The sequence below is a fragment of the Tamandua tetradactyla genome, chromosome 26 (assembly GCF_023851605.1).
Source record: "Tamandua tetradactyla isolate mTamTet1 chromosome 26, mTamTet1.pri, whole genome shotgun sequence".
In the NCBI taxonomy this organism is placed as follows: Eukaryota; Metazoa; Chordata; class Mammalia; order Pilosa; family Myrmecophagidae; genus Tamandua; species Tamandua tetradactyla.
In genome coordinates this window covers 13,150,141-13,176,648 of record NC_135352.1, presented here as the reverse complement: position 1 = coordinate 13,176,648, position 26,508 = coordinate 13,150,141, and the positions used below count along the sequence as shown (strand labels likewise).

Here is a 26,508-nt window from a genome sequence, read left to right as displayed (position 1 = left end):
ACAATAGTTAGGACAAGTTAAGAAAGTGAAAGATATTACACTGGGATCAGATTTTCAAGCTTGGGTTTATTTTAATTATTTTGAAGGCTCAGAAACTATGATGTTAACTGTAGAAGTCCTCGTAGCTTTGGGAACCGTGATCTGGGCTTAGGTTGCTAACGCTTGATTTGGATGAATTACATTCCAGACAAGAAGAAGAACAGGTTTTAAGGTTCAAAAGCAAGAATAACTTAGTTCAGGAAGTTGAAACTAATCTCACCTAGCTTGAGGTGAGTTGATGGTGGGTGGCAGATTTGAGAGGAAGAAAGGAAGGAGAAAATGAAAATCCATTTTACAGCCAGGGATTGTCTTTACTTTAAAAGGAATTGGAAGTTATTGGAGGACTGTAAGAAAGGATAGTATATTATCAGAAAGAACCCAGTAGTAGGTTTTGAAAGAGAAAATGCCTTCATTTTAGGTATTTTTTCCAAACCAAAAAAGTTTAAGACAGAGTGATTAAAAATGCATCACCATATATGAGTACTTTTTTTTCTTTTTATTTTTTTTTTCTGGAGTGATACAAATGTTCTAAAAATGATCATGCTGAAGAATACACAACTATGTGATGATAATATGATACGGTTGGACTCTATGTGTGTGGATATTTCTCAGTAAAAAAAATATATATATATATATTTTTTTATAGCTCAGATGCAGCTTCATTCAGTGTTCTAACATGATTACTTTACAATTAGGTATTATTGTGCTGTCCATTTTTGAGTTTTTGTATCTAGTCCTGTTGCACAGTCTGTATCCCTTCAGCTCCAATTACCCATTATCTTACCCTGTTTCTAACTCCTGCTGGACTCTGTTACCAATGACATATTCCAAGTTTATTCTCAAATGTCGGTTCACATCAGTGGGACCATACAGTATTTGTCTTTTAGTTTTTGGCTAGATTCACTCAGCATAATGTTCTCTAGGTCCATCCATGTTATTACATGCTTCATAAGCTTATCCTGTCTTAAAGCTGCATAATATTCCATCGTATGTATATACCACAGTTTGTTTAGCCACTCGTCTGTTGATGGACATTTTGGCTATTTCCATCTCTTTGCAATTGTAAATAACGCTGCTATAAACATTGGTGTGCAAATGTCCGTTTGTGTCTTTGCCCTTAAGTCCTTTGAGTAGATACCCAGCAATGGTATTGCTGGGTCAAAATATATATATTTTTAAAATGCATCTCCAGAAGTGTCAGGGTGATAAATCAGAGAGCACGCCATAGCTCCATCCTACAAAGAGCCTGTCAGTCCATTCGTTTACTGACACGTACTTTCAAGAAAACTTTCCCAGCACCCCCACCCACCCCCACCTCTGGTTTTTTCCAGCACCATTTGCCCCCTTGGACCTGATTCTCATCTAAAGATATTCTTGCGTGGGAAGCAAATATACCCTGAGAAAAACAACCCGTCTTGACAAAACCTTGAGACAAGTTATTATAAACTCTCCGGCAGACCTCTCGTTCTGCACTGATGGCAGGGACAGAAGAACCGAAGGACGCAGCAATCCTGCCAGCCAGTGTTGCGTCTCCAAGCCGGGGAGGTTTTGCCCCCGCCTCCCTCTGGAGATTGGGCCCTTATCCCCTCAGCCACTTCTCCGGGTCTCAGAACTAAAAACTTCCTGTTCTCGTTTCTTCTCATCGATTCTCATTCAAGGTCTGGGGAGAACAGTCCGCACAGCTTCTCTTCCCTCCAAGGCACGGGAATGTGCGTGGCCCCCACGTCCTGCGCTAGCTGCCCTGCAGTCCCTGGCCGCATACAAACACCTCAGTTTTTCATAATTTGCCATCCAAGACCCATGCCGTGTGTGCTGCGGACTTTCATAATGCATTTTCCAGACTGTTCCCAGCCCCTGCAACCCAGGCTGGGCCTCAGCACTGCGTGAGAAAGGGAGAAGTTGGAAGGGCTCCAGCAGGAGGAAAGTGATTGAAAGGTTGGGAAGAGGAGTGACTATGGGAAAAGGATGAAGGAAGGAGACAGGATTAGCTCTGAGAAGAAACAGGATGAGAGCGATCGAGAGAGAACAGTCGGGCGTTCCTTGGTGTTTCATCTTCTCCGTGGTTGCAATGTATTATCTGTAAAGGAACTTCTTCAAGGCTTGATCCTTGTGCAGTGGTGGACTCTGGGTGGGGTGTTACAAGGCTTTAGGTGGGGTGGTCTAAGGAACTCCGCAATGGGATTTTGTTCCCATCTGAGTAGCGATGAAACACTGATGGCAAAGGCTGGAGTGGTGGCGTGAGTGGATATCACATGAAGCGTGCACAAGGCAGGGATTCCTGCAGCATGTTTGCCAGGACATATGCTGGAGCTTTTCCTGGTGGAAGTTCCGTTTGCCCTCATGGTTCATAGTCCTTAACACAGTTCTGAAATCTGGTAAAACCTGGCATCAGGTGAAATTGTAACCCATGTCAAACTCTGAAACATGTTCTGCAACTATGTGTGGCGCTGTGCTTTGAAATGTATAGCTTTTTGGTATATATGCTATTTTTCACAAAAAATGAAGGAAAAAAGTCGATTGTGATGATAAAAAAGTGTTTAAACCTTCTAGCCTCCTTCATTTCTGGAGCAGCCAGAAGGAAAAATATGAGAGGATGGTATGGTAGCCCCTGACAAACTCTGAGATCTGTCCTGTAACCCCTTATGGAAGAGTGCTTTGAAAACTATTGCTTTTTTTTTATTTCTTTGCTTTGTATATATATTATACTATACAATAAAAAAAGTTTAAAAACAAAAACCTGGTGCCAGTAGGCATTGCATATTTCACCTCTGGGCATCTTAAGGTGTGAAAGATTTACCAGTAGCAGTGATGACAATAGCAGCAGTTTTTCGTCCTTTCAAGGCATGTTGCCATGCTGCTTATATTCATTGCAATTATTTTCTTCATTTTACAAATGGAGAATCAAGCGCACAAGATTTCAAAAATGTATGCTGGGTCACAGTTGGTAAGCTACTCGTCTGGGGTTCAAAGGGGATATGTATAGCCATAGAGCCCATGCTCTGACTGGTGTGTGTATCCCCATGAGCTGAGGCCCTTCCCAGAGCATAATCTCATGATCCAAGGTTGGGTCACAGAGCAACCCACATTTGCTGGCACTGTGTGGTATTTAAGAGTCGAGCAGACCTGACACATTCATTGTAGGACTTGGCACAAGTCACTCAACTTCTCTGGCCCTGGTTTTCTCATCTCTAGGGTGGAGGCAATAATACCTTCCCTTCAGGTTTATTATGAGACAGATCGTGCTCAGCTGTTGTTCCAAAAATGGCCCATTTGCTGGGGTTGAGATATTCTCTTCTGTATATTTTTACATGCAATTTAATAAGCCGGAACATGAGAAAATGATCAGTCTTCACATTCTATTCACTTATATTTGTTTTTGTAACGTTTGGAAGATGTTTTTCATCTTGCAAATGGCCAATATATGTTGTCCCTTTGTTGTCATTTCTTCCTTCCCACCCCCCACCCCCCAAAACATACCACAACTCACAGGCAGCCACCTTTTAGAGTTAGAAGGTAACCACAGACCCTAGCTCCTCTTGAGATAGAATTACTTACCATTCTCCAAAATGAAAGCTCACAGTTACCCTAAGCCCCTCCAGTTTTCTTTTGCTTTTTTGGTGCTTCCAACCAGGTTAGGATGCCCTGCTCTCCGTGAAGCCTGCCTGCTCACTTCCCAAGGATGAGTGCAATCTTCAGGAATGAGGGGATGCGAGGGGAGAGGTGTTTACATTAACCTTTGCCAAGTTTTCACTGTTTACCTTTCTGGAAAGTCAACAGTGTGACTATTTACCTCCTGCACAATTAAAACCTAGGCTTTTTGTTATGGTTGTTTTCTTTTCAACTAGTGGTTGAATTTTTTTCTGATTTTCGGAGGCAGAGGATTCGAGAGAAAAGGAAAATAAAGTCTCACCAGGCAGGGGGCCTGAAGTACCACAGATCCCTGGAGCTGCTCTTGAGACCTGGGAGTCTTCCTGCAGCCTTGGGATCAATGACAGGCAAAGGTATCTAGATCAGACTCTCCAAGGTACTTGGCCACTCTGTTTACTGAGGTTAAGTGGCCCTTTTGAGCAGGTCCTATTCCTGGGACTTGGAGTGAGACCGCCTTAAAAGAAAGTCTCCCGCCCTTGAAAGAAGAGTTCTGCTCTTATTTTAAAAATAAAAGAGTAAACCTCCGTCTAGTTAACTAATCTCTATCTTCCAAGGATCAGCTTATTCACAGTAAAAAGAGCTGAACAATAAGTAGGAGGGCACTAAAGAATGAGGAAGAAACACTGTTAAATATTAGAAGTGGCTGAGGGCAGGCATTCCAAAGCACCACTCCCTGCAGACTTCTCCAAGCAGATATGGGCCCCAGATAATTTGATGAACCAAGGAATTTTCTTGTAGATTCCCTATAACATAGGCAACATCTTTACACCCCCAGATTGTATCATCACTTCCTTCCCTGTATTGGTGCCGATTATTGTTGTTGGCTAACACCGTTCACTTAGGATAAGCATCTCTAATTCTTATTTTCATAATGAATCAATGTGAAAGTTTTTTGTTTCGTTTCGTTTTGTTTTTTTTGTTTGTTTGCTGTATGGCAGGGTCACATTTAATTCTTTTCCCATGTGAATATCCCGTTATTGCAGCACCATTTGTTGAAAATTTTTTTTCTTTTTGTTTGTTTTTTTCCTTTATTTGTCTTGCTTGTTTTGTTTTTGGAAAGTGCATGGGCTGGGAATCCAACCTGGGTCTCCTGCATGGCAGGCGAGAATTCTACCGCTGAACCACCCTTGCACCCTGGGAGTTTACATTTTTTATCTGAGGAAATTGAGGCTTGAGAGGTTAGGTTAATTGTCTGAGGTTGCACAGCTAACAGCGTTTACAATTAAACGCTAGTTTGACTTTCAGTCACTTTTTCCCACCACAGACAGACCATTCTGGAATTACCTGGTCTCCATAATACTGGTAAAGAAGGGCATTTGTTCTCTTGCCCATATCCTTTTCTGTAAGCATTTGTTGATTCCCTAAACTTTGGGTAATTTTCAGATGACAGATCACATCTTCCTAATTGCCTGCCACAATGAAATTGATAAGAAGTTCCATTTTAAAATTGCTTTTTTCCCCACCTCCCACCGAGGATCACCAAAATATATTCAATTAGGCACGAATTATCTTTCCAGTTTGTAGGTAATCAGGTCCTTCTGTGGCTTAGCATCACTTGCCCACATTTGAACTGGGGAAATAAAAGATGATGCTAGTCATCAAGCATCTGCTCCATAGTTAAATATTTAACTAGTTAAATATTTGTTGAAGACACTGATCGGGTTGTGATACAATTTGGGAGAGCAGATCTGACTAAATCAACGTTTTCAGATACCGTGAGCTTTATTTATTCATGCTGAACCTGAGCTGTATTTAACTAAAACTAGCTTAGCCTCTTTTTGTTTTTCCTAATCCAAAACTGACCAATTACTTCATCCATCTTGCGGCCTCATAGTTCAGCACTCAGAAAACATTTTGTTGGCTGTCATTGTAGAGGTGGCAGGTAAAATTGCCCTCCAGTAGTCACGTGGACCCTAAGGCACCTCGGAGAACCTGGAGGAACTTGTGAAGGAAAGCAGCTCTCAGAGAGCAGAGGATGTTTTTCAATGTAGAGTTTGCTTTGCCCTCAAAATTTTTTTTAATTGTGAAATATAATATATATATAAGTACATTGTGACAAATAGTTACAAAACAGATTTCAAAGTTTGGTATGGGATGCAATCTCAGGTTTTTCCTTCTAGCTACTCCCAGACACTGGAGACTAAAAGGAATATCAATATAATAATTTAGCAGTCGCACTCCTTTGTTGAATCCTATCTTCTCTGTTATAACTCCTCCTTCTCCTTTGATCCTTCTCCCAATCTTTAAGGGAACTTGGACTATGCCCATTCTTTCGTGTTGGAAAGGGGTATCAACAATATGGGATAGGGGGATGGAATTGGTTGATATTCTGGAGAGGCTGGCCCCTCTGGGTTTAAGGATTTATGTGGCCTAGGAAGCATCAGGAGGTTGTAGGTTTCTGGAAAGTAATCTTTACATGTGAAACTTTTACAGAATCTCAGATAGAGCCCTAGATACTTTAGGATTAACAGGAATGATGTTGGTTGGGGGTTGGCAAACTCTGGCAGTTAGCAATATCTAGCTGAAGCATGCGTAAGAGTAGCCTCCAGAATAACCTCTTGGCTCTATTTGAATTCTCTTAGCCATTGATACCTTATTTTGTTACATTTCTTCTCCCTCTTTTGAACAGGAAGGCATTGTTGATATGGTGCCAGGGCCAGGTTCATCCCTGGGAGTCATGTCCCACATTGCCAGGGAGACTTTCACCTCTGGATACTATGTCCTGTGTAAGAGGGAGGGTAATGATTTTCCTTGCAGAATTAGTCTTTGAAGGAAAAGCCCACAACTGAAGAACAAAAGAAGTTTTCTAGAAGTAACTCTTAGGCATAGTTATAGGTAGGCTTAGCTTCTCCACCACAGAGATAAGTTTCATAAGAGCAAGATGCAAGATCAAAGCCTTGGCCTATTGACTTGGGAGTCCCTAATGTTTGAAAGAGTATCACGGGTTTCCCCAGTGGGAAAGTTTAATAGTTCCATATTTTTTCTTCAATCCCTCAAGGGACTTTGACAATACTTTTAATTATCTACCCAACGTACTCTAGGATTTATCCAGGCATTACATTAAACTATACAGAATTACTACCCCTCATTTCCATTCTGGGTTCTCTGTGTTTGGGTTGTTTAAATGATCTGCCTGACACGTTGAGTTAGGTTATGTGCTACAGGGAATTTAGGTTCTGGGCAAAATAAAACTTTCTTCCTTTGGTCTCATACATGAGGTGAATTTCTAAAATACAGACAGTATCATCTTTTATCCTGTATTCTGATTTACCTTAGTCCCGGCCAGATTGACTTCATTCTTATCTTTCATTGAAGCCTAATCTCTTCTTTGGTTTCTTTAATGGTTGTTGTGACAATGCCGACTTTCTCAGCTGCAGAACTCCAACTCTGAGACTCAGGTGTCACACAGGTACCCAAAGTTCCAGGGAATACCAGGTTATACATATATAACACAGCATCTCAAAATGACATTTACAGCTTCAGACTAAATATGACTGCTCTAAGAATTTATAATCTAGGCCCCAGTTTTCTTGTAAGTATTTTCTAAAAGAGACCATACAATCTTTATTCTTTTGTTTCTGGATTATTTTGTACCATGTAGTGTCCCCAAGGTTCATGCACCTCATTGCCTGCCTCATGGCTTCATTCCTTTCTGTTGCCATATAATATTCCATCATATTCATACACCACCGTTCCCTTTTCTGCTTCTAAGTCTATGTAACCTTCAGCCACCTCCATCCATTGGGCATCATGGATAATGTCCAAAGTAAACAATCCATGTCTTACATTATCCTCATTTAGCTGTACAATTATTAGCACTCTCAATTTTAGACAATTTCCATTGCTCCAAAGAAAAGCCTAAACACATTCTCGCCAAATAGAAAATCCAAACCTTCCAATCACTCTTTTCTTTCCCTACCAATTATTTACCTGCTGTAGTAGTGTAGATGTCTTCCTTTTAAATATAGGCCATAACATGCAGTAGTTTTCTCCCAAACCCCTCTATTAAATTGACTCTTTGTACAAGATTCATATTTTTGAAGTAGTTCATGCAAGAATTTATTGATATTTGTAAAGTTGAATCAATGGGATACATGGCTGTATACAAGCCCTTTCAATCATGCTCACCTTCCATATTGCTTTGCCCTCAAATTTTAATCTGAGGCCACCAGATTTTAAAGCTGAATGAATCAAGGAAGGGGAGTTTGAAGGCAAAAAGGAGGGCAAATTTCTGAAATTTTTCGATGCTAGCAACTTTGTCACTTGTAGACAGACACTTCTGGTTCTACCATGGCTTTGTTCCCTTACATTGTTCACAGGTCATAATAATTGGCCAAAAGAAGCTTGCAGTATTTAAGCAGTTGATTCCTAGCTTCCCTTAAAGAGCTGCTAAAAACACCTCAGCCAAAGGAATATTTCACAGCCTTTCCCACATCCATGAGTATCATGGCACTGACACATCCGATACAGATACATACTCATTACTCAAAGAGATGCAGAACAAATGTGGTGGAATTTATTTTCAAGGCTAATAATAGTATAATTTTTACTCACCCACAGACTGTTAAGTTATTTTAATCCCCAAACCAAGCTAGGTTAAATTATTTCAGGTGTATAAAAATTGTTTTGTCTGTTTTTAAGTTAAAAATATGATTTGCATCTTCGCATTAGAAAAGCATAGAAAGCGAACAGTTTGGGAGGGGGGTAGTGATACGCCGTAAGAATGTAGACTCGGGAAGCAGGTCCTTTAGATTTAGATACCTCCATCTCCACCCATAAGTTATGTGCCCCTGGGGCAACCACTGAACTCCCCAGCTTCAATTTCATCATCTGTAAAATGGAAATATTAGTATCTAGCGCTAAAGGTTTGGGCGAGATTAATGACAATAGTGCACGAGAAGGATCTCTGATACAGAGAGGGATAAAATAATTGATCTTACACTAACATAATCTTAAAATAAAATTAAAAACTTTTCTCCTAAACGTATTATTATTTTCCAAATCTTTTTTCACTTAGCAATATTGTAGATCTCTTTTCAAATAGCTAAATAGATCAACATCTGATTTGTAGAAGTCCATTAGTTGAATGTACCTTAGTTTTTCTGACCGTTTTCCTATTTTGCTGTTTTTCCCCCTAATTTTGGTTATTGTAAAATTCTATAGAAGGTGCAAGGGTAGTTCAGTGACACAATTCTTGCCTGCCATGAGGGAGACCCGAGTTCAATTCCCAGCCCATGCACTTCCCCCACACACACAAAAAAATTCAACAAATTTTGCTACAATAACAAGATAATCACGTAGAAAACGAATGAAATGTGACCCCCCGCCATACAGCATACAAAAAAAAAAATTCTATAGCCTTTGAGATACATTTCTGTCAAACTTTGAATATGTTGATATAGGATAAAGCCCTAGAACTAAAGTTGCTGATGAAAGCAACTCATTTTTAAATTCTTTGCTTCACTAGAATAGTTAGCGTCTCAAATCATTTTCAATGTAGTAATAGTAATAACTGACAATTATTGAACTGAGGCACAGGAAAGGCCGTTTTTAGGATGATGATAATTTGAATAGTGCCCTCTGATATTCTGATCGCTTTCATTTGTGTTATTTCAGATGGTGTATACATGTCATTATTTGGGGTTTTCCTTCATTCCCCAAGAAGCTCGCAGGGCTTGAGACAGTTGTGGTTTGGGAAAGTGGGTCCCACGTGGGACTTTTCTGACACTTGCCGTGCGTATAATTCATTTCTGATACTCTGGCTTTGGGGATACTGGGTCTGGACATAGTGCATTCTCTGACCACATCCAGGAGTATTCTCAGTGCACAGAAGATCCAGGAGGGTGGGAAGGAAGAAGGATATTCTGCCAGGGTGGATCTGGTTTTTATTTTATTTATTTATTTTTCTTGCTATATATTATATATTCACATACCATGTAATTATCCAAAGTGTACAATCAGTGGTTCACAGTATCATCATAAACCTGTGCATTTATCATCCCAATTGACTTTCTTTTTCTTTTTAGTGAAAAGTAACATATATACAAAAAAGAAGTAAACTTCAAAGCACATCGCAACAGTTAGTGTAAAACAGATTTCAGAGTTTGGTATGGGTTGCAATTCCACAATTTTAGGTTATTTTTGTGGTTGTAGTAAAGAGCCTCAATCAGAAAGATGAGAAATGACATATGCAGCTCACTCTGCTTTCATTAATTTGTTCAGTTTTGTACAGTTTTGTAATTGCAACTCAAATTTGAATTTCAACAGGCTGTTCTAGTTTGCTAGCTACCAGAATGCAATATAACAGAAACAGAATGGCTTTTTAAAAGGAGAATTTAATAAATTGCTAGTTTACAGTTCTAAGGCTGAGAAAATATCCCAGTTAAAGTGAGTGTATGGAAATGTCCAATCTAAGGCATCCAGGGAATGATACCTTGATTCACAAAGGCCAATGAAGTTCAGGGTTTCTCTCTCATCTGGAAGTGTGCATGGCAAACACAGCATCATCTGCTAGCTTTCTCCTGGCTTCCTGTTTCATGAAGCTCCTCGGAAGGGGTTTTCCTTCTTCATCTCCAAAGGTCGGTGGCTGGTGGACTCTGCTTCTCGTGGCTATGTCATTCTCTGCTCTCTCAGACTTTCCTTCATTCTCTAAAATGTTTCCTCTTTTACAGGACTCTAGAAACTAATGAAGACCCACCCAAATGAGTGGAGAAACGCCTCCACTTAATCCTGTTTAACAGTCACTCTTGATTAAATCACATCTCCAGGAAGATGATCTAATTACAGATTCAAACATACAGTACTGAATAGAGATTAGAAGAAACGTTTGCCTTTACAAAATGGGATTAGGATTAAAACATGACTTTTCTAGGGTACATACATCCTTTCAAACCAGCACAGTAGTGGTAATGGCATTTTACTCCAGTTGAGCTTTAGCATCTATTTAGTCTGTGGACTGTTTCTTTTCGGTGATTCTTGATTGGGAAAATGCCTGGAAATGACGTGTTGGTGTAAGCTCTATAAACTAGTGCCTGCTTTCTGTCATTTCCCCTAGATGGGGTAGAGGAAACCATTGTGGTAGAGCTATCATATAATGTGGTAGGGCAGACCATGCACTCTGGAGTCACGCCACTTATATTCAGTGTGAAATGTGTCTAACGTGAAAATGCAAACCATATTTGTAAGTTAAAAACAAACAAGACAATTTTCATAGACCTGAATAATTTAACCTCACGTGGGTTGGGGTGGAAAAGGAAAATAGGCTGTGGCTGAGCAAAAATTATACCACGATGAGCCCTGAAAATAAATTCCACCACCTTGGTTCTACATGTCTTTGAGTAATGCCTGTGTAACTCAAGTGACTCCGACGTGTCAGCGCCACACCTGATGCATAGTCCAATCATGGCTTTACCTTTCCAGCTTCATGGCCTTTGGCCTGTCCCTGAACCTTTTCAGGCCCTTGGCACCCTCCGTTTCCATTTGGGGCACAGGAATAATAAGAGTACCTGACTGTTAAGCATATGCTAGAGAGTAAATAAACTAAAGTCTGTATTTTCTGCAAAGGATGCGCTGTATAAATATCATTTTTATTATTATTACCAGCCAGACCCATAGAACAGCCACCCAGCTGTCCTCATGTACAAACTAAATCCCTTTATAATATAAACTGTTCACCAGAGATAGGAACAGCTGTTCTGGGCAACACAGAGGCAAAAGAAATGCAATAACTGATTAGCATAGTTCTCAACAAGAAAGACGGAGGAGGGGGGCATGTTATGCAAAAGGGGTGATCCTTAAGAAGGTCCATTCATTCAGGAAATATCTGCTCCATAGTACTGCAGGCACTGGGGATGCATTGGTGAACCCAATAGTGCAGTGTTCAGCCTCCGTGAAGCTTACCAGAGGTCTCTAGGTAATGACAAGGAAGGAGGGACAGAGTATGGTGGAGCAAGTTTTTTTTTTTAGGATGTTCATATGATATAAAACCAGTGCTTTCTGATCAGATAGCTCTTGGTAAACATCCAGATGTGACTGCAGTCTTGAAGAAATCTAGGCTCTTGAGAGAGACTGGCAGATACCTCTCCATGCCTGGGAATGGAATTGTCTGGAGAAGCTCTGGGGAACCCACACCCCTGCAGCTGCAGGCAGGAGGAAGGAAGGGGAAGAGCAAATGTCCCATTGTAATGAACAAGAATAGATAACCGTAGCAGTTTAAATCATTAAGCCCCCCAGAGAGACAGTTTTTCTTCCTGTTTAAGCTCTGGGTTCCTTTCAACTTTGGATCAGGGATCAGATCCATGGATTAAACTGGGTGGTCTCCTGACGTGGGAGAGCTGGGCAGTAGGGAACGAGCAGGATCGTATGGGAGCAGCGACTGCTAATAGGAACGGCCGAAAGTTATGAACTGAAGAGGAGGCAGCTCTTGGCCAAGTTGAATTAAGAATTTCCTTGGCATCCTTATTTTGTGGGTCTGCCTTTGCCTCCTGCAGGTTTGAAGAGTCACTTCAGGAGCACTGTGTTATGAGAGAAATACTGGAGTGGGGAGGGAGTGGAAATTATTAGGAAGGCAGTTTAAAAATCAGAAGGCACTTTCAACAGTCGTAGTGAGAACCTGTACTGGGATGGCAGAAGTAGGGATGGGAAGGAAAAGGTAGTGAGAGAGAGATGAAGAAGAGGAATCCATCTGGAGAGGCTGATAAGTGCAGAGGTGGAGGCTCTGGGCTCTGCGGTTGGATGGTCTCGTGCCATTGGGCTGGTTGCTTAACCTCTTTGTGCCTCAGTTTCCTCAGCATGCATCAGGGGCTACTTAGTGGGACCTCCCACAAGGAGTTATTAGGAGGCTTGAGTGCTGTGGCCCAGGTCAACACAGAGGGTATGTAGAACATTAGCTGTTATTACTGATGATGATAGTTACTATTAGCTACAGTTGGCTGGTATGACCACTGAGATTTTTAGTAGCACTATGTTTGTCATCTTTATTGTTATTCGGGCTCAGTAATTGTGTGGATATAGGTGGAGAAGGAGGCTTTGAACCTAAGTCATTGGAATACAGGAAAGAGTTGGAGACAGGAAATCCATCTGAAAGTAACAGTTCACTTTTAGTTGAGTGGAGTTTTGATGAGTTTAGGATTCTGGGGTGGAGTGACAGTCAGAGCTGGAGAGTGATGAGTTCTCCTCAAAAGAATTAATAATTGAAGCAATGGCAGTGACTGAGCTCCAGCCGAGCTCCAGTTTCTCTCGGTGTCTCCAGCACTTAGGGCACTGGGCTCCCTGGTCCCAGCACAAGGAGTGACCATGGTGCTTGGTGCCTGGTAGTGCTGCACACCTCCTTTGAGCTTCTCAGCAAATCTTTTGATCTGCTTCTGTCATAAAGATCTTCCCCTTCACTTATGTTGTTGGAGAGCCTCTGAAGGCGTGTGATCCTCCCTGAGGTCCCGTGTGCCCTGCCCTGGGCCCCAGGAGCTAGGTGTGGGTGACATTCCAGTCCTAACCCCCGAGAGCGTGCCTTAGTAGGATAGTCCTCAAAAGAGTGGATCCCGTAAGGCTGGTATGTGAAGGGTTTACTTAGCAGTCATGGATCCACTACTTGCCGAGGTATGTGAGCGGGAGTTGATTGCCAACAGAATCCCGGATTTATTTTTCTTGTTTCAATTTGATTTTTTATTTTCATTAAAAATGGAATTTTTCATCATACTTAGGCCTTCTGTGCCATGGCTGCTGTTTTTTCTGGCTGAATTCTTCATCTACTGGGCAAGTTCTCTTGGAGGGCTCTGTCCTGGAGCTTATTGTAACAAATTGAATATGCTAAAACTAGAGATGAAGGCCTGCTGCATTTCAGGGGTCCTGTCACCCCCAGAGAGATCCCAGTGGTGGGGTATCCCCCATCCCAGGATGGTGTATGGACGTGACCCTGAACTATCAGGCAAAGAACCTTGTCCCAGTAATCAGTTCAGACAGTACGCAAACCATACAACCTTGGCTAGTCCCTGTGCCTTAGTCTTCTCGATGTGAAAACTGGGACATCTGTGTTTGCCCATTCCTCCCCCAGCTGTTTTAGTGAGGATCCAACATAATGAACATGCAAGCCCTTAGCTATATCTAAAAAATTTATGCAAATGTAAGTTCTTATTCAAACAGGGCTAAAAGGTAATGTTATTTTTTATGAGTTAGCATTTATATGCTCTCCCCCCATCTTCTTTATATGCGTATTTCTTTTCCACACAGAATTTAATTAACTGACAATCCCATAATCTGCCCCTCTGAAGGGTAGGATGGAAATATTTTTTTCTCCTTATTAAGAATACAATTAATATTTTATATATTATTATATATAATTCATTTTTTTCTTAAGGATAGAGTCAGTGGTTTGGCTTCTGGATCCTTCCTGGTACGCTGGCCTGGGCAATGGGCTAAGCGAAGCGTAGGGACTTACCGTCCTGGGGGTAAGCGCTGTGATTGGGGAAGTGCAGGATGCCATGAGCACAGGGAAGGGCACGTCTTACAGACCTGGATGGTCAGCGAGGCCCCCACGAGGAAGCAGTATCTAAGGGGAGTCTTCTGGAGGGGGAGTAGGAGGTAGCCTACAAAGTGCTTCAGGCAGGGGGAGCAGAATGTGCAGCATAGAAGGGGGAGAGAACAGGACATGACCAGGCAGCTGAAATGATTGCTCCTGGGCCATTAGAGAGGAGAGCAGGGGCGTTCCAGAGCTGGAGAGATAGAGGCCACAGTGGGCAGTTCAAGTGCTATCCAGAGAGAAAGGGAAAGTCATAGAAAAATTTTAAACCGAGAGTGATGTAATCAAGTTGTCTGTTTTTAAAGTTGTCCTGGCTACAGCGTGGAGGCCAGGAGGACTGTAAGGAGCCCCTTTCAGTCATCCTGTTAAGATCAAATTGAGTGATGGGATCAATTTAACAAGACCCTGGTGAAAGACTCCGTGTGATGGAGAAAAACTCCCAGAAACCTGGCTTGGACAACCGAGCGTGGCGGCTTTTTTTTTTTTTTTTTTTTAATAACATGCAAGCATGCAAGCACGTATATTCTTTTTTTATTATTAATTTATTTTTTAAAAAATACCAATAAACACCAAACAAACACAAACATTCTTAACTTTTGATCGTTCCATTCTACGTATATAATCAGTAATTCACAATATGATCACATAGTTGCATATTCATCGCCATGATAATTTCTTGGAATATTTGCATCTATTCAGAAAAAGAAATAAAACAAAAACAGAAAGAAATTCACACACACCATACCCCTTACCCCTCCCTATCATTGATCACTAGCATTTCAATCTAAATTTATTTTAACATTTGTTCCCCTTATTATTTTTATTCCATATGTTTTACTTGTCTGTTGATAAGGTAGATAAAAGGAGCATCAGACACAAGGTTTTCAGAATGACACAGTCACATTGTGAAAGCTATTTCATTATACAATCATCTTCAAGAAACATGGCTACTAGAACACAGCTCTACATTTTCAGGCAGTTCCCTCCAGCCTCTCCATTACATCTTGACTAACAAGGTGATATCTATTTAATGCATAAGAATAACCTCCAGGATAACCTCTCAACCATTGACACTTGTCTTATTTCTCTCTTCCCCCTTTTGGTCGAGAAGGTTTTCTCAATCCCTTGATGCTGAGCCTCAGCTTATTCTAGGATTTCTGTCCCACGTTGCCAGGAAGGTCCACACCCCTGGGAGTCATGTCCCACGTAGACAGGGGGAGGGTGGTGAGATTGCTTGTTGTGTTGGCTGGAGAGAGAGGCCACATCTGAGCAACAAAAGAGGCTCTCTTGGGGGTGACTCTTAGGCCTAATTTTAAGTAGGCTTGACTTATCCTTTGTGGAGAACAACCCCCAAGATTGTGGGCTCAGCCTATAGCTTTGGTTGTCCACACTGGCAAACACATACATTCTTAACACACACACATTCCATACATGGTGTACAATCAGTGGCTCACAATATCATCACACAGTTGCATATTCATCATCATGTTCATGAGGTGCCATCTTTAATTGAAACGTGGGGCCAAGGAGAAAGCAGTTGGAGGCAATGTACCTAGTTTCGGACATATCAAGCATGAGGTTTCAAGTTCTTGGGCATCTGTTCATCTTCTTCAGCCACACTCGGAGGTTTCTGATCATATTGCATCCATTAAGGGTTCTTCTGTGTCCTATCTGTCCCGGTTGTTCCTCCAAGTCCTTCATCCTTGTCTCAGAATGACTTGAAAATGGAAGTTTGACCTTTTTGCATCTTTGCTTCCACATACAAAATGAAAAGGCTCTTTGGGTTTCAATCTTCAACAGAGACTCCCCAGGCCTTTTTGCAGAGTGTTTGGAGGGTTGAGTTGGGGAAGTTTTCTGTTGTTTTTCAGCTTCTAAGTTGAGCTCTTGTGGTTGCAGATTCTCATGCTAAGGAAGAGGCCTGATCCAGATTTATATTATAAACCCTCAACAACTTTATCCTCAGGGGGTACAAAAAGAGCCAGATCTGGTGCAATAGGAAAGGATTTACCTATTCTCTCAGGAGGGCAGGATTAGGCACACACAAAATGGCCAGGCCTCCTCCAGGGCCTCTGTCTGCTCAGTGGGGCACAGCTGACCGTGGGTGGTCAAGAGTCTCTCTTGTCAGGGGAATTCTCTCCCCTCCCCAGCTCCCGGTTCATCCCAGTGATCTTGGGCAGCAAAATTTCTCTTCTCTGTTGGGCCCGTCCATCGTATAGAGCAGGATGGGCAGGTGACACCCATGAGAGCCGTGCTGCCCCTGTCCCTGACTCCTCCTCCAGTCACGTAGTCCCCCTGCAGGGCTCCTGCTGTGAAACATCTGTCTCTTTGGCTTTTATAATTTTCTTCAGAACATATTAGCAACCAAAAAAAGCAAAAAAAAAAAAAAGCATCATGCCCAACACCCTCTTTCATCAATGGGAGTTGGGTTATGTGTAGGTTTTTGGAGAGCCCTTAGCTTTGATACCAAATGAACATGGGGTTCTCTGCCCAATGTGGACAACAGCCAGTCCGTGACACCAGCATTTCAAAGAGAGCGAGGTTATTGCTATGTGTGAAGCAGATCATCAGATGGCCTGCCAGCCCCAAAATCTGCAGCCCCAAAATCTGTCTTCCCAAGTCAGGTTTTTTTAATGGATTCAAACAAGAAAAGATGGTGTGGTAACCATCACCTTACTACTACTGTACTAGTTCCATAATTTCAGCTATTAACTTTTGAAAGTAAAAAAGCATCAATAGAATAATTCTGTCATCATAAACATTTGTGAATTCTTAACTCTTGGTTACAGCATCATCTGATGTGCAGGTGTGTGTGGCTACTTTACCGTAGGTGTGGGCTCGACCTGGTCAGGCTGCCCCAGTGGGCCCAACTGTGAGGTCAGGTCACCACGGCTGAGCCAACAAAGGGGCGTCAGGCTGAGTCCGCTTGGGCTCTCCAAGTTTCTCTCCCAAAATCAGTGCAGGATTATTGCTTTCAGCAGCATTTTCTTTCCTTTCATTCAGTAAACTACTCTGCTAAGCTCTTTGAAAGCAAAAATGCATAACTCTTTGCTCATGCTACCGATGGTACAGTGGGAGAGAAAGACAAGTTAAAAAAGAAAACCAAAAACGTATATTAGTGGTTCTCAAACTTAAGCGTGCATCAGAATCACCTAGAGGGCTTGTTAAACCTTAGCTGGCTGGATGGCACCCAGCAGAGTGTCTGATTCTGTAGGTTTGGGATGGAGCCAAATTTGCATTTCTCATCAGCTCTTGGTGATGCTGATGCATCCGGAGCCCAAATGGTGAGAAGCACAGGCTCCAGGGGCAGGGCAGTTGACGCTGTGGTGTAGGTAAAGAGATGACCGTCCCCAAGCACAGCACGGAAATAGCACCACCTGGATTTATCTACTTTCCACCTGTTACTTGTACCAGCCCTATTTCCTGGGTCAGATGTTTCTGCACACAGCCCTTTGTGAGGTCATAAAAGCTCATCCCATCAGTACTCCTAGGTAACTTTGGAAACCGAAGGTAGGAGAGCCTGTTTATTCCATCCCAGTTGGTTCATTGGTCTTTGTTTCTTTCTCCCCACCTGCTCTGGCTACTCCCCTCCAACGGGTTTGAATTCATACTTAGGAGATTCTGAAGAGGAGCTTACTTTAAAAACTGGTCTCTGGGTGAGAGCAGCTGGAAGAGTAGTTTGCAAATTGTGTTCTCTGGAACCCGGGAAGACCACAGGGACCATCTCACCCAGTGGTTGATGGCTCCAAGCCACACCCCTTACCAGTGTGACCAAAATGGCCACACTAAGTCCCATAAAAGGGGCTTCTGGGAAAAATTAAAAGAAAGGCTTCCACTGCATTTACTTTGTGTGTGTGTGTGTGTGTATGTGTGAAGTATAACGTATTTACAGAAAAGCAGTAAATTTCCAAGTACACTTTAACAGGTAGTTATAGAACAAATGCTAAAGTGTGGTATGGGTTACAGTTCCACGATTTTTTGTTTTTCCTTTTAGCTGCTCCAAGACACTGAAGACCAACAGAAATATCCATGTAATGATTCAGGAGCCATATTCATTTATTAAATCCTATCTTCTCTGTTATACTCCTCCTCTTTTTTTTTGTGAAAAATAGCATATATACGAAAAAAGCAATAAATTTCAAAGTACATCACAACATTGAGTTGTAGAACAGATTTGAGTGTGGTATGGTGTTACAATTCCACTATTTTAAGTTTTTATTTCTAGCTGCCCTAAGGTGCTGGAGACTAAAAGAAATATCAATATAATGCTTCAGCACTCCTACTCATTTGTTAAACCCTACCTTCTCTGTATAATTCCACCATCACCTTTGATCTTTCTCCCTCTCATAGTACTTGGGCTCTGCTTTGAAAATGACTGCTGTAACATTTGTTGTGCCTTCAGCCCCCTACTGCTGTTTTGTTCAGTGACAACACAAACATTGGGAAAATTGAGATCTCAATCTTAGAGATTTTCCCTCATTTCCTTTAACAAAGGAAATAGTAGTATAACTTCGAAATGCTCACAGAATTTTCCACCTGATACTATTCAACTCAGCAGACATTAATGGATACAAATGCTGGATCCTGTCTCCTTGGGCCCTCACTAGCCAACCCTTGACAATTAGTTATTAGACATCATCCTCCCTGCCCTGCAAGAACTATATTCATCTCCTTTCTGATCAGCCAGGCCCTGTCATCCAGGAGGGTGAGGAAGGACCACCAAGCGCGGGTTCTGGAAGGCTCCAAGCTCAGCCCACGCCTCTGATGTGTGGTCATGTGCAAGCACAGCAGGGGCTACGAACCCATATCCTGGGTCTTGGGACTCTCTTGACTTTTTTTAGGAGACAGAATGTCTTAAAATAGCATGGTAGCTAAAATAACAATAACAGCAACAGCCGTGACAGCACGCCATTCCCGAGAGTGGCTGGCTGTTTGTTTAAAACCCAAGACACTGATTCTGCCAAACAGTTAGTTTCCACGAGCTGGGCTCCCGGGAGCTAATAGAAATCAGATGGGCTCATCATGGCAGGAAACACAACGCCCCGTCACGCCTTCTCTCGATCCCTGTGTGAGAGGCACCCCAAGCCTGAACATGGAGAGGTGGTCTGGGTAGCTGCTATGTCCTTCTCCAAGTAATAGCAGTCAGGCCACACTCATCTGCCCTGTTCTCTCCAGCCATCAGACTTCCCATTTCCAAGTCCTGCAGGAGGTATTTTAACTGCCTGTTGAGAGGAGGGAGGCAGGGAGGCCAGACAGCCTCAGCGTATTAGACCTGAAGATGAATGCACGCTGTCCCCCAAGTGAAGAGTCACCCATCCCTCAGCTCTTAACTTCTTCCCATTCTGGCAGAAGCTCTTGGCCTGGCCGGCATGCACGCCTCGCCCACCAGAGTCACATGCCACACACATCACACCCAACAAAGCTGTCTTCTGTTCCTCATCATCTTTGAAAACCAGAGTTTAGGAGCTTGGGGAGTGGCGTGGGGGTGGTGGAAAGGGGCACGGGGAGCTACAGGCCTGGATTAGCTTCTCCGATGGTTGGGGAAGGAGTGACGTGACTCTCTTGACTTTGGGTCACATGCCCTGTCCACTTCAGGAAAGTTCCAAATGGCAGTCATTAATGACTTTATCTTGTCATCCTTTCCTGGCTCCTTCAGCAGTTCTGGGTAACTGACGTCCGTGGTCTACTTGCTTTCAGAGGCTGACAGGTGATAAAAGCGCAGATCAAGATTGCTGCTTCACAGTGTCCAAATTCATAGCTATTGACTGATGCTATTTCTTGCCTTTGGCGAGAAGCTCCCTCATGTGTTTGCTGGTACTTTTAATGGATTGCTTCCGAGGCCCCGGCACTTACCCTTCGATCTGGCAAACTGCAGCTGGACCTCAGTGGGATTGGAGCTGCAAAGGAACATTTAGACCCTGCAGTTGGCAACGTGGCTCACTTTTCTTCCCTAGAAAATATAGTCCGTATAAACAGCAACTGCAGACATTCTTCTTTGTGTCTTGGGGAACTTCCTTTTTTTTTTTTTTTGATTTATTTATTTATTAATTTAAAAGAATTTAAACAACAAGCAAAAACATTAACATATGATCATTCTGTTCTACATATATAATCAGTAATTCACAATAACATCACATAGTTGCATATCATCATTTCTTAGAACATTTGCATCAATTCAGAAAAAGAAATAAAAAGACAACAGAAAAGGAAATAAAACGAAAACATAATAGAAAAGATTATACATACCATACCCTTTACCCCTCACTTTCATTGATCACTAGCATTTCAAACTAAATTTATTTTAACATTTGTTCCCCCTATTATTTATTTTTATTCCATATGTTCTACTCGTCTGTTGATAAGATAGATAAAAGGAGCATCAGACACAAGGTTTTCACGATCACACAGTCACATTGTGAAAGCTGTATCATTATACAATCATCATCAAGAAGCATAGCTACTGGAACACAGCTCTACATTTTCAGGCACTTCCCTCCAGCCTCTCCATTACATCTTGAATAACAAGGTGATATCTACTTAATGTATAAAAATAACCTCCAGTATAACTGCTCGACTCTGTTTGGAATCTCTCAGCCATTGACACTTTATTTTGTCTCATTTCCCTCTTCCCCCTTTTGATGGAGAAGGTTTTCTCAATCCCTTGATGCTGAGTCTCAGCTCCTTCTAGGGTTTTTCTCAAGGGGAGCTTCCTTTTAATCGGGGTATTCAGGGTTTTCCATTTCAACTGCCTGGACTTTTGACATCTCACATGTCCTGAGGTCCCATTGTTAGGCCATGTGCTTCGGAGGGCTAAGTGGAAAATGCTTGGTGGTGGTGATTTATTTGTCTATAATAATTACACTGTTGTGCAGGAAAGTCTCACAGTTCTTCTGGTCTGTCGGTGTCCTGTCAGTAAGATGTTGCTACACTGTGGAGTCTCATGGGTTATCTCCTACTGGATCTTTCTCTCTTTTCTTCTCCATGGAGACCCACATTTGCTGTTTTGTGCAGGAAATCCCCACTGCTCTTGTGTCCCCCCCCAACTATAGTTGGGAAGACATCAGAGTATCTAAAGAGGAGCTAGGACCTGAGACCTCACCAGGCCAGACAGACTGCAGATGCTTGTTGCTTTATTTCACATTTGCTCTTCCCCTACTTCAAGTTGGGGGGACCTGGGGGCAAAGCCAACAGGCTGTTAAATGAATGAGAGTAATTTGAGTTCTGTGATTGACTGGGGCTCGGGGTGATTGGGGTATGGTTTTCTGATTTGAAACTGGCTGTTTGGTAACCACTAACTCTGTCCTTATTCTTTTCTTGCAGATGAGCTCACAGTGCCTGCACTTTACCCCAGTAGCCCTGAAGTGTGGGCCCCGTACCCTCTGTACCCAGCGGAGTTAGCGCCTGCTCTACCTCCTCCTGCTTTCACCTATCCCGCTTCACTGCATGCCCAGGTAATTTATACCCATCGGCCACGACTTCACTCACTCCACCACCAGTCCTTTCAAACCTGGTTCCCCAGAGCACACCATACAACTAACACCTATCCAGCTAACAGATCCACCTTCAAGAGATTAATGATCCCCTCTAAATCAAGCTGACACTCCTCCAGGACTTAAAGAGGACCGTCTGACAGCAATGATATCACCCACTGCCTGATGTTTGCCCCGAACGACACCTCTGTCTTCCTTAATGACCTCACCTTCGTGTCACACATGAGAGACTGGGGTCAGGTTGTCTCCTCGCCTCCCAGCCAGCTGGAAGGCACCCCTGGGGCATAGACACGTGTGCCTTGCCGTGTGGAAGGGCTGCAGAGGGGGCGCGCACTTGTCGCAAGAGGTGTGTGTGTCCGTGTGTGTGTTTCTGTGAAATTGAAAGACTTCTGCTCTTGTGTTCTAGTGACCAAAGAGGAAAGTTTGGAGCTCCCAACAGGAAGACTATATGCCCTCTTGCATATGTTAAGGAAAAGATTAAAAGTGGTTCTTCCCATTTTTAGGAAACCCTGTAGAAAAGGAGGTACCATTTAGTGCCTAGAATGTAATTACAGGTCAAGGGAGAGAGCTGTTTTCTGGCTGGCTTTCTTTCTGAGATAAGAATAGGCTGAGTTTATAAGCAAACTCCCCCGTTTCTCCACAAAGATTGCTGACTACATACTAATCCTTTCTCTGCCCTTGGAGAAGATGTTCCTCTTAGCTTGACTTTTAGTGCAAGTAGTGATCAATTAGGATTCAACGTTGAAAAAAACCACTCACTCTTTGGCCTGCAGAGAATGATGACAGAATCCAAGAATCCGAGAAGATAGAGAGAGCACAGGTTTCATTTCTCTGATTGCATATGTAACTCCTCCAATTAGGAAAGCCTGGTTTCTAAAACATCATTGGGCTGGACAGGTGGGGTTTTTATTTGTTTGTGTGCTTTGTTTCATGTTTATATACAAGGCTGGATGAAATAAACAGCTTCCCAGAAAACTCTTCCTTCTGACGTAAAACTCTTTTGCGTTGTACAAAACTCACCCAATTGATTAAGACACCTGTGAGCAGCCCCATCAAGGGTCCTCAAAAGCCATGGGGTCAGGAGCATGGTTGGCTGAACATCCTTTCTCTTCCAGCTGAGCTCTCAGTGCTTCGTGCACTGATGACCCAGCCTCCTTGGGCTCTTCTCCCAGTGTGCCCAGGCACGATACAGGCAGACAGTCAAAAAGAAGGCCTTGGTGCCTTGGGCCCACAAGCAATTAACCCACAGTGTTGGGAGAAGGAGATGAAAAGTGTAGTGCCTTTGTAGAGGTAGAAGAAAAATTTCTAATGTAGTAGATGGTGGTGGCAAGACTACTTGGCACAGAAAATATTGGAGTAGCCATAACAAACAATTACCTCTGGGTTGTTCTGAGACTGATGGGCCCAGTTTCTAGATCAGCTGTGCCTTTTACTTGGTAAGGATTACCGCGCAATGACACTGTTTGCTGATCCTGGTGATGGCAGGTGGCAGGGGAACAGAGAAGCAGGTGAAGCATTCCTTTCTGGATATCCTCTGCTGAGTCATCAGCATATCTGTCCTGGGCTGTGGATAACTTTGTAGATGATACAGAGGAACTAAAAGAACCCTTCTGTTTGTCTGACACCCCCCCCACCCTGTGGATGGTATGTCTCCTCTACCCCTCTCCTTTTACTAACTGCCCAGTTTTCTTTCTTCATATTGTGTACATAATACAAAGCAGTTGGCAATTAAGGCATATGTTAATAAATACCATGAAACAGTGCCAAATTTGCATAATCTTTTGAATATCCATGGCTTTGGTTAATCATCAAAAAAGCCTTTCATCATTACCTTGGATAATCACGACTTGGTAGTGGTCAGAAGGGAGTGGGAATAGTGGCTTTGGGGCATAACGTCCAATGGATGAAATCAGTAGTAATTCTGGGGATATGGTAGAAGAGGGACCTAAAGAGCCTATGCCACTGTGAGGAAGGATGGGGAGAAAGCATGACAAAGCTAGAATGGAATCAACCAGTGACTTAATGGGATGCATTGCCACGGTGGGACCCTCCCCTGTGAGTTCTTCCTTGAGCCACTTGGCTTTGCCACAGCTGTCCTCCATTTGGTGGAACTCTCATCTGATATTAGTGAGATCCATGTACTCAACCTTAATCTTGTTTGGAGTCATTCCCAGTATAATCTTGGGCTCCAGGTCCTGCAGACTCTTGATCAAATATGATTATTTAATTTATCTGTCCAATATGAAAATCATAGAATGAACACAGATCACCCGGTCTGACCCATTTTACAGATGAGGAAACAGAGAAGATGGAGAGAGTTACCCAAAGTCACAAGTGGCTTTGCCGTGACCCAGGTCACCTGATTCCCAGGCCTTGCTCTTTCCACCCAGCAGTGCTGGCTGACCCAAGACTTATTCTTTAATGGAATTTTGGAAAGGCCTCATTTCCATGACTCCTCGGAACTTTCTCCTCTAACTAGATGGGAAGCCTGTAAGAAGAGACTTGGAGGCAAAGACAAGGGAAGCAGCACTTACCTTCACCCCAAGAGCCTAAGAGAATTTTTACTAATTGGAAGTAGATCAGAGAGGGGAAGCCTAAAGCAGATCCCTTGGTGGATAATGCAGTTTCTGTTTTGAAAATCTTATAATGTCTTTGGAGAATCTTCTAAATAATTTTGTTTTTCTTAGCAATGTTGTGCTCTGTTTTGAGACATGGATTTTTTTTTTTCTTCTAGTGTTTCTCTCCTGAGGCAAAGCCCAACACACCTGTCTTTTGTCCACTTCTCCAGCAAATTAGATTTGTCTCTGGGAATGTGTTTGTAACATATCAACCTGCTACAGACCAGCAGAGGGAGCTCCCATGTTGAATTTGCTTGTTAGCTTTTCCCCCTCCCCACCCCAACCCCCTTTTGCAAAAACTATTTCTTGGCAATATTTGAGAGATTTCAATAAAAGTTTTAATCAGAGTAAAAATGATCTCAAGTAGACTTCAGCGTTTTGTTTTCGTGGCGATGCAATTTTGGAACTAAGGTGTCATCTCTGGCTGAGATTTTGGGTGAATTAGGTCCGTGAGAAAAGCATACTGGTGATGCTGGGCACCAGAACTGAGTCCTTGCCGCTGCTTGTGTCTTCTGGGGCTCGCCAACCACCAAGAACTGCATACTGGAAGATTCTCATTCCAGCGTTCACAGTTCACGTCCCCTGGGAGCTCTCACTATGATGGGAACGGCATGTCTCACTAGTGGAAGCCTCTTTGAAACAAACGGATGCATTTTCCTGTCTGCCCCCTATGACCTGAGAAAGGCAGACCAGGAGATGGAAAATGTCACCAAGAAGGACACGGAGTCCCATATCCAGTGCTGCCCCAGCTTCAGCCTGTGGTCTGCTGCCCCCTCCGTTTTCCCAGCTCTAAACTGAAGATGCTAATTTGCCATCAAATCCCAGATGAAAAAAAAAATTATTGGAGAAGGTAATAGGACTGTAAGCCATGAGCACTGCCTTTTAAAATTGAAGAGATGAAAGAGCAACCGGGTGCAGCAAGCATCTGATGTCTAAGAAGATCGTGAATGTTTTTAGAAATGACCATCCTGTTTACATTCAAGGTTAGTGGTATTTGAAATTTATTAGCTGTATTATGTAAGTCCCCTGAACAGGAGAAGAGGGCATTCATTGCTTTTAGGAAGGTAATACTCTGCTGAGAACATGCAGCTCTTCCTGGCACCTCATCTTCATGCAACCCAGCTTTTTCAGTCTGGGTTCAATTTTTGCTTTTAGCCTTGTTCCTGATGGGACTGAGAGAAAGTCTTTAAAACACACTGTCCTTTCCACATCCCAGAAACACAACACCATTTGCCTTCTACCAGAGTCATGTTATTGGGCCAGATACTGCTGCAGGTAAGTAGGTGAGGGGTCCTGGTTACCTCCTCTTCTTCAGAGGCATCTTTTGCCTTGAGTAACAGCAACACTCTCAGAATTCTCGCAACGTTGCTATGCCACCATGCTTAGAACTTATCACCTGTACATGGAATTTGGAAAACATCCAGCAGAAAGGAACGAATGGATTTAAAATCATAGCACAGACTTCCCAGGGGCAAGAAGCGCCCCTTGGGAGGTCCCTTGTGACCCATAGTAAAAATTTTTAAAGGTTAAACCCAAAATAAATACAGAAATGGACCATGGGAAGCAGCCTGCAGGCAGCAGGGGAGAGCCCGGAGGGGTGGATGGGCCCCGGAAGAGTGGGTGGGTTGCCTAAACTGCAGAGCTGCCTCCCGCACCACTATATTCAAGCATTTACTCATTAGCAAATTAGCAGTGTGCAGCGTCTGAGAACTGGATTTCAAACCCTGTACAGGCTGCACGCACATATACATGCATACATATGCCCAAAAGCAAATTTCATTAAGCTTCTGTGTCACTAACCATGCCCTGTAAGGAATGCCGAGATAAAGATCAAGGACTCATGGCTTAGCCTGGGGTATATTTAAGTGCACAGATCATAAGGGGTATCTTGAGGGAGGCTGGGAGCAGGGAGGACACAGCCCCTCAGAAATACATGTTGGTACTTGCACAGGAGGAAATGCCCCAGGGCCCAGTGAACAAAACCATCTCTGTGATCTGCGGGAAGCAGCTTGGACACCTCTCCATGTTGGCCAACGTCCACAAAGTAAGGGGAGTTTTAGGAAAAGAGTTAAGGTGAATCTGGCCATTTGCTTGTAAATCCCAGATCACTTCAGCTCTTAACCCCGCCTGCCTTCGTTGCCTTGAGGCCTCAGTGGCCCAGAGGTAGAGTGTCTTCCTCCAGAGCTGGGGCTTGTGACTATCT

The 26,508-nt window shown here is 42.9% G+C and overlaps 1 protein-coding gene across 4 annotated transcripts in view; it reads left to right on the top strand.

Moving 5' to 3' along the window:
* RBPMS (RNA binding protein, mRNA processing factor) overlaps nucleotides 1-26,508 on the top strand; it is a 188,378-nt gene that overhangs the window by 145,859 nt on the left and 16,011 nt on the right. For 2 of the 4 annotated variants that reach the window (XM_077144505.1, XM_077144506.1), the window contains exons 6-7: nucleotides 21,518-21,648; nucleotides 24,422-24,662. In XM_077144505.1, coding sequence (XP_077000620.1) covers nucleotides 21,518-21,648; nucleotides 24,422-24,553 — 263 coding nt within the window. In that variant the 3' untranslated portion in view covers nucleotides 24,554-24,662. The other 2 variants (XM_077144507.1, XM_077144508.1) reach the window with 2 other exon arrangements.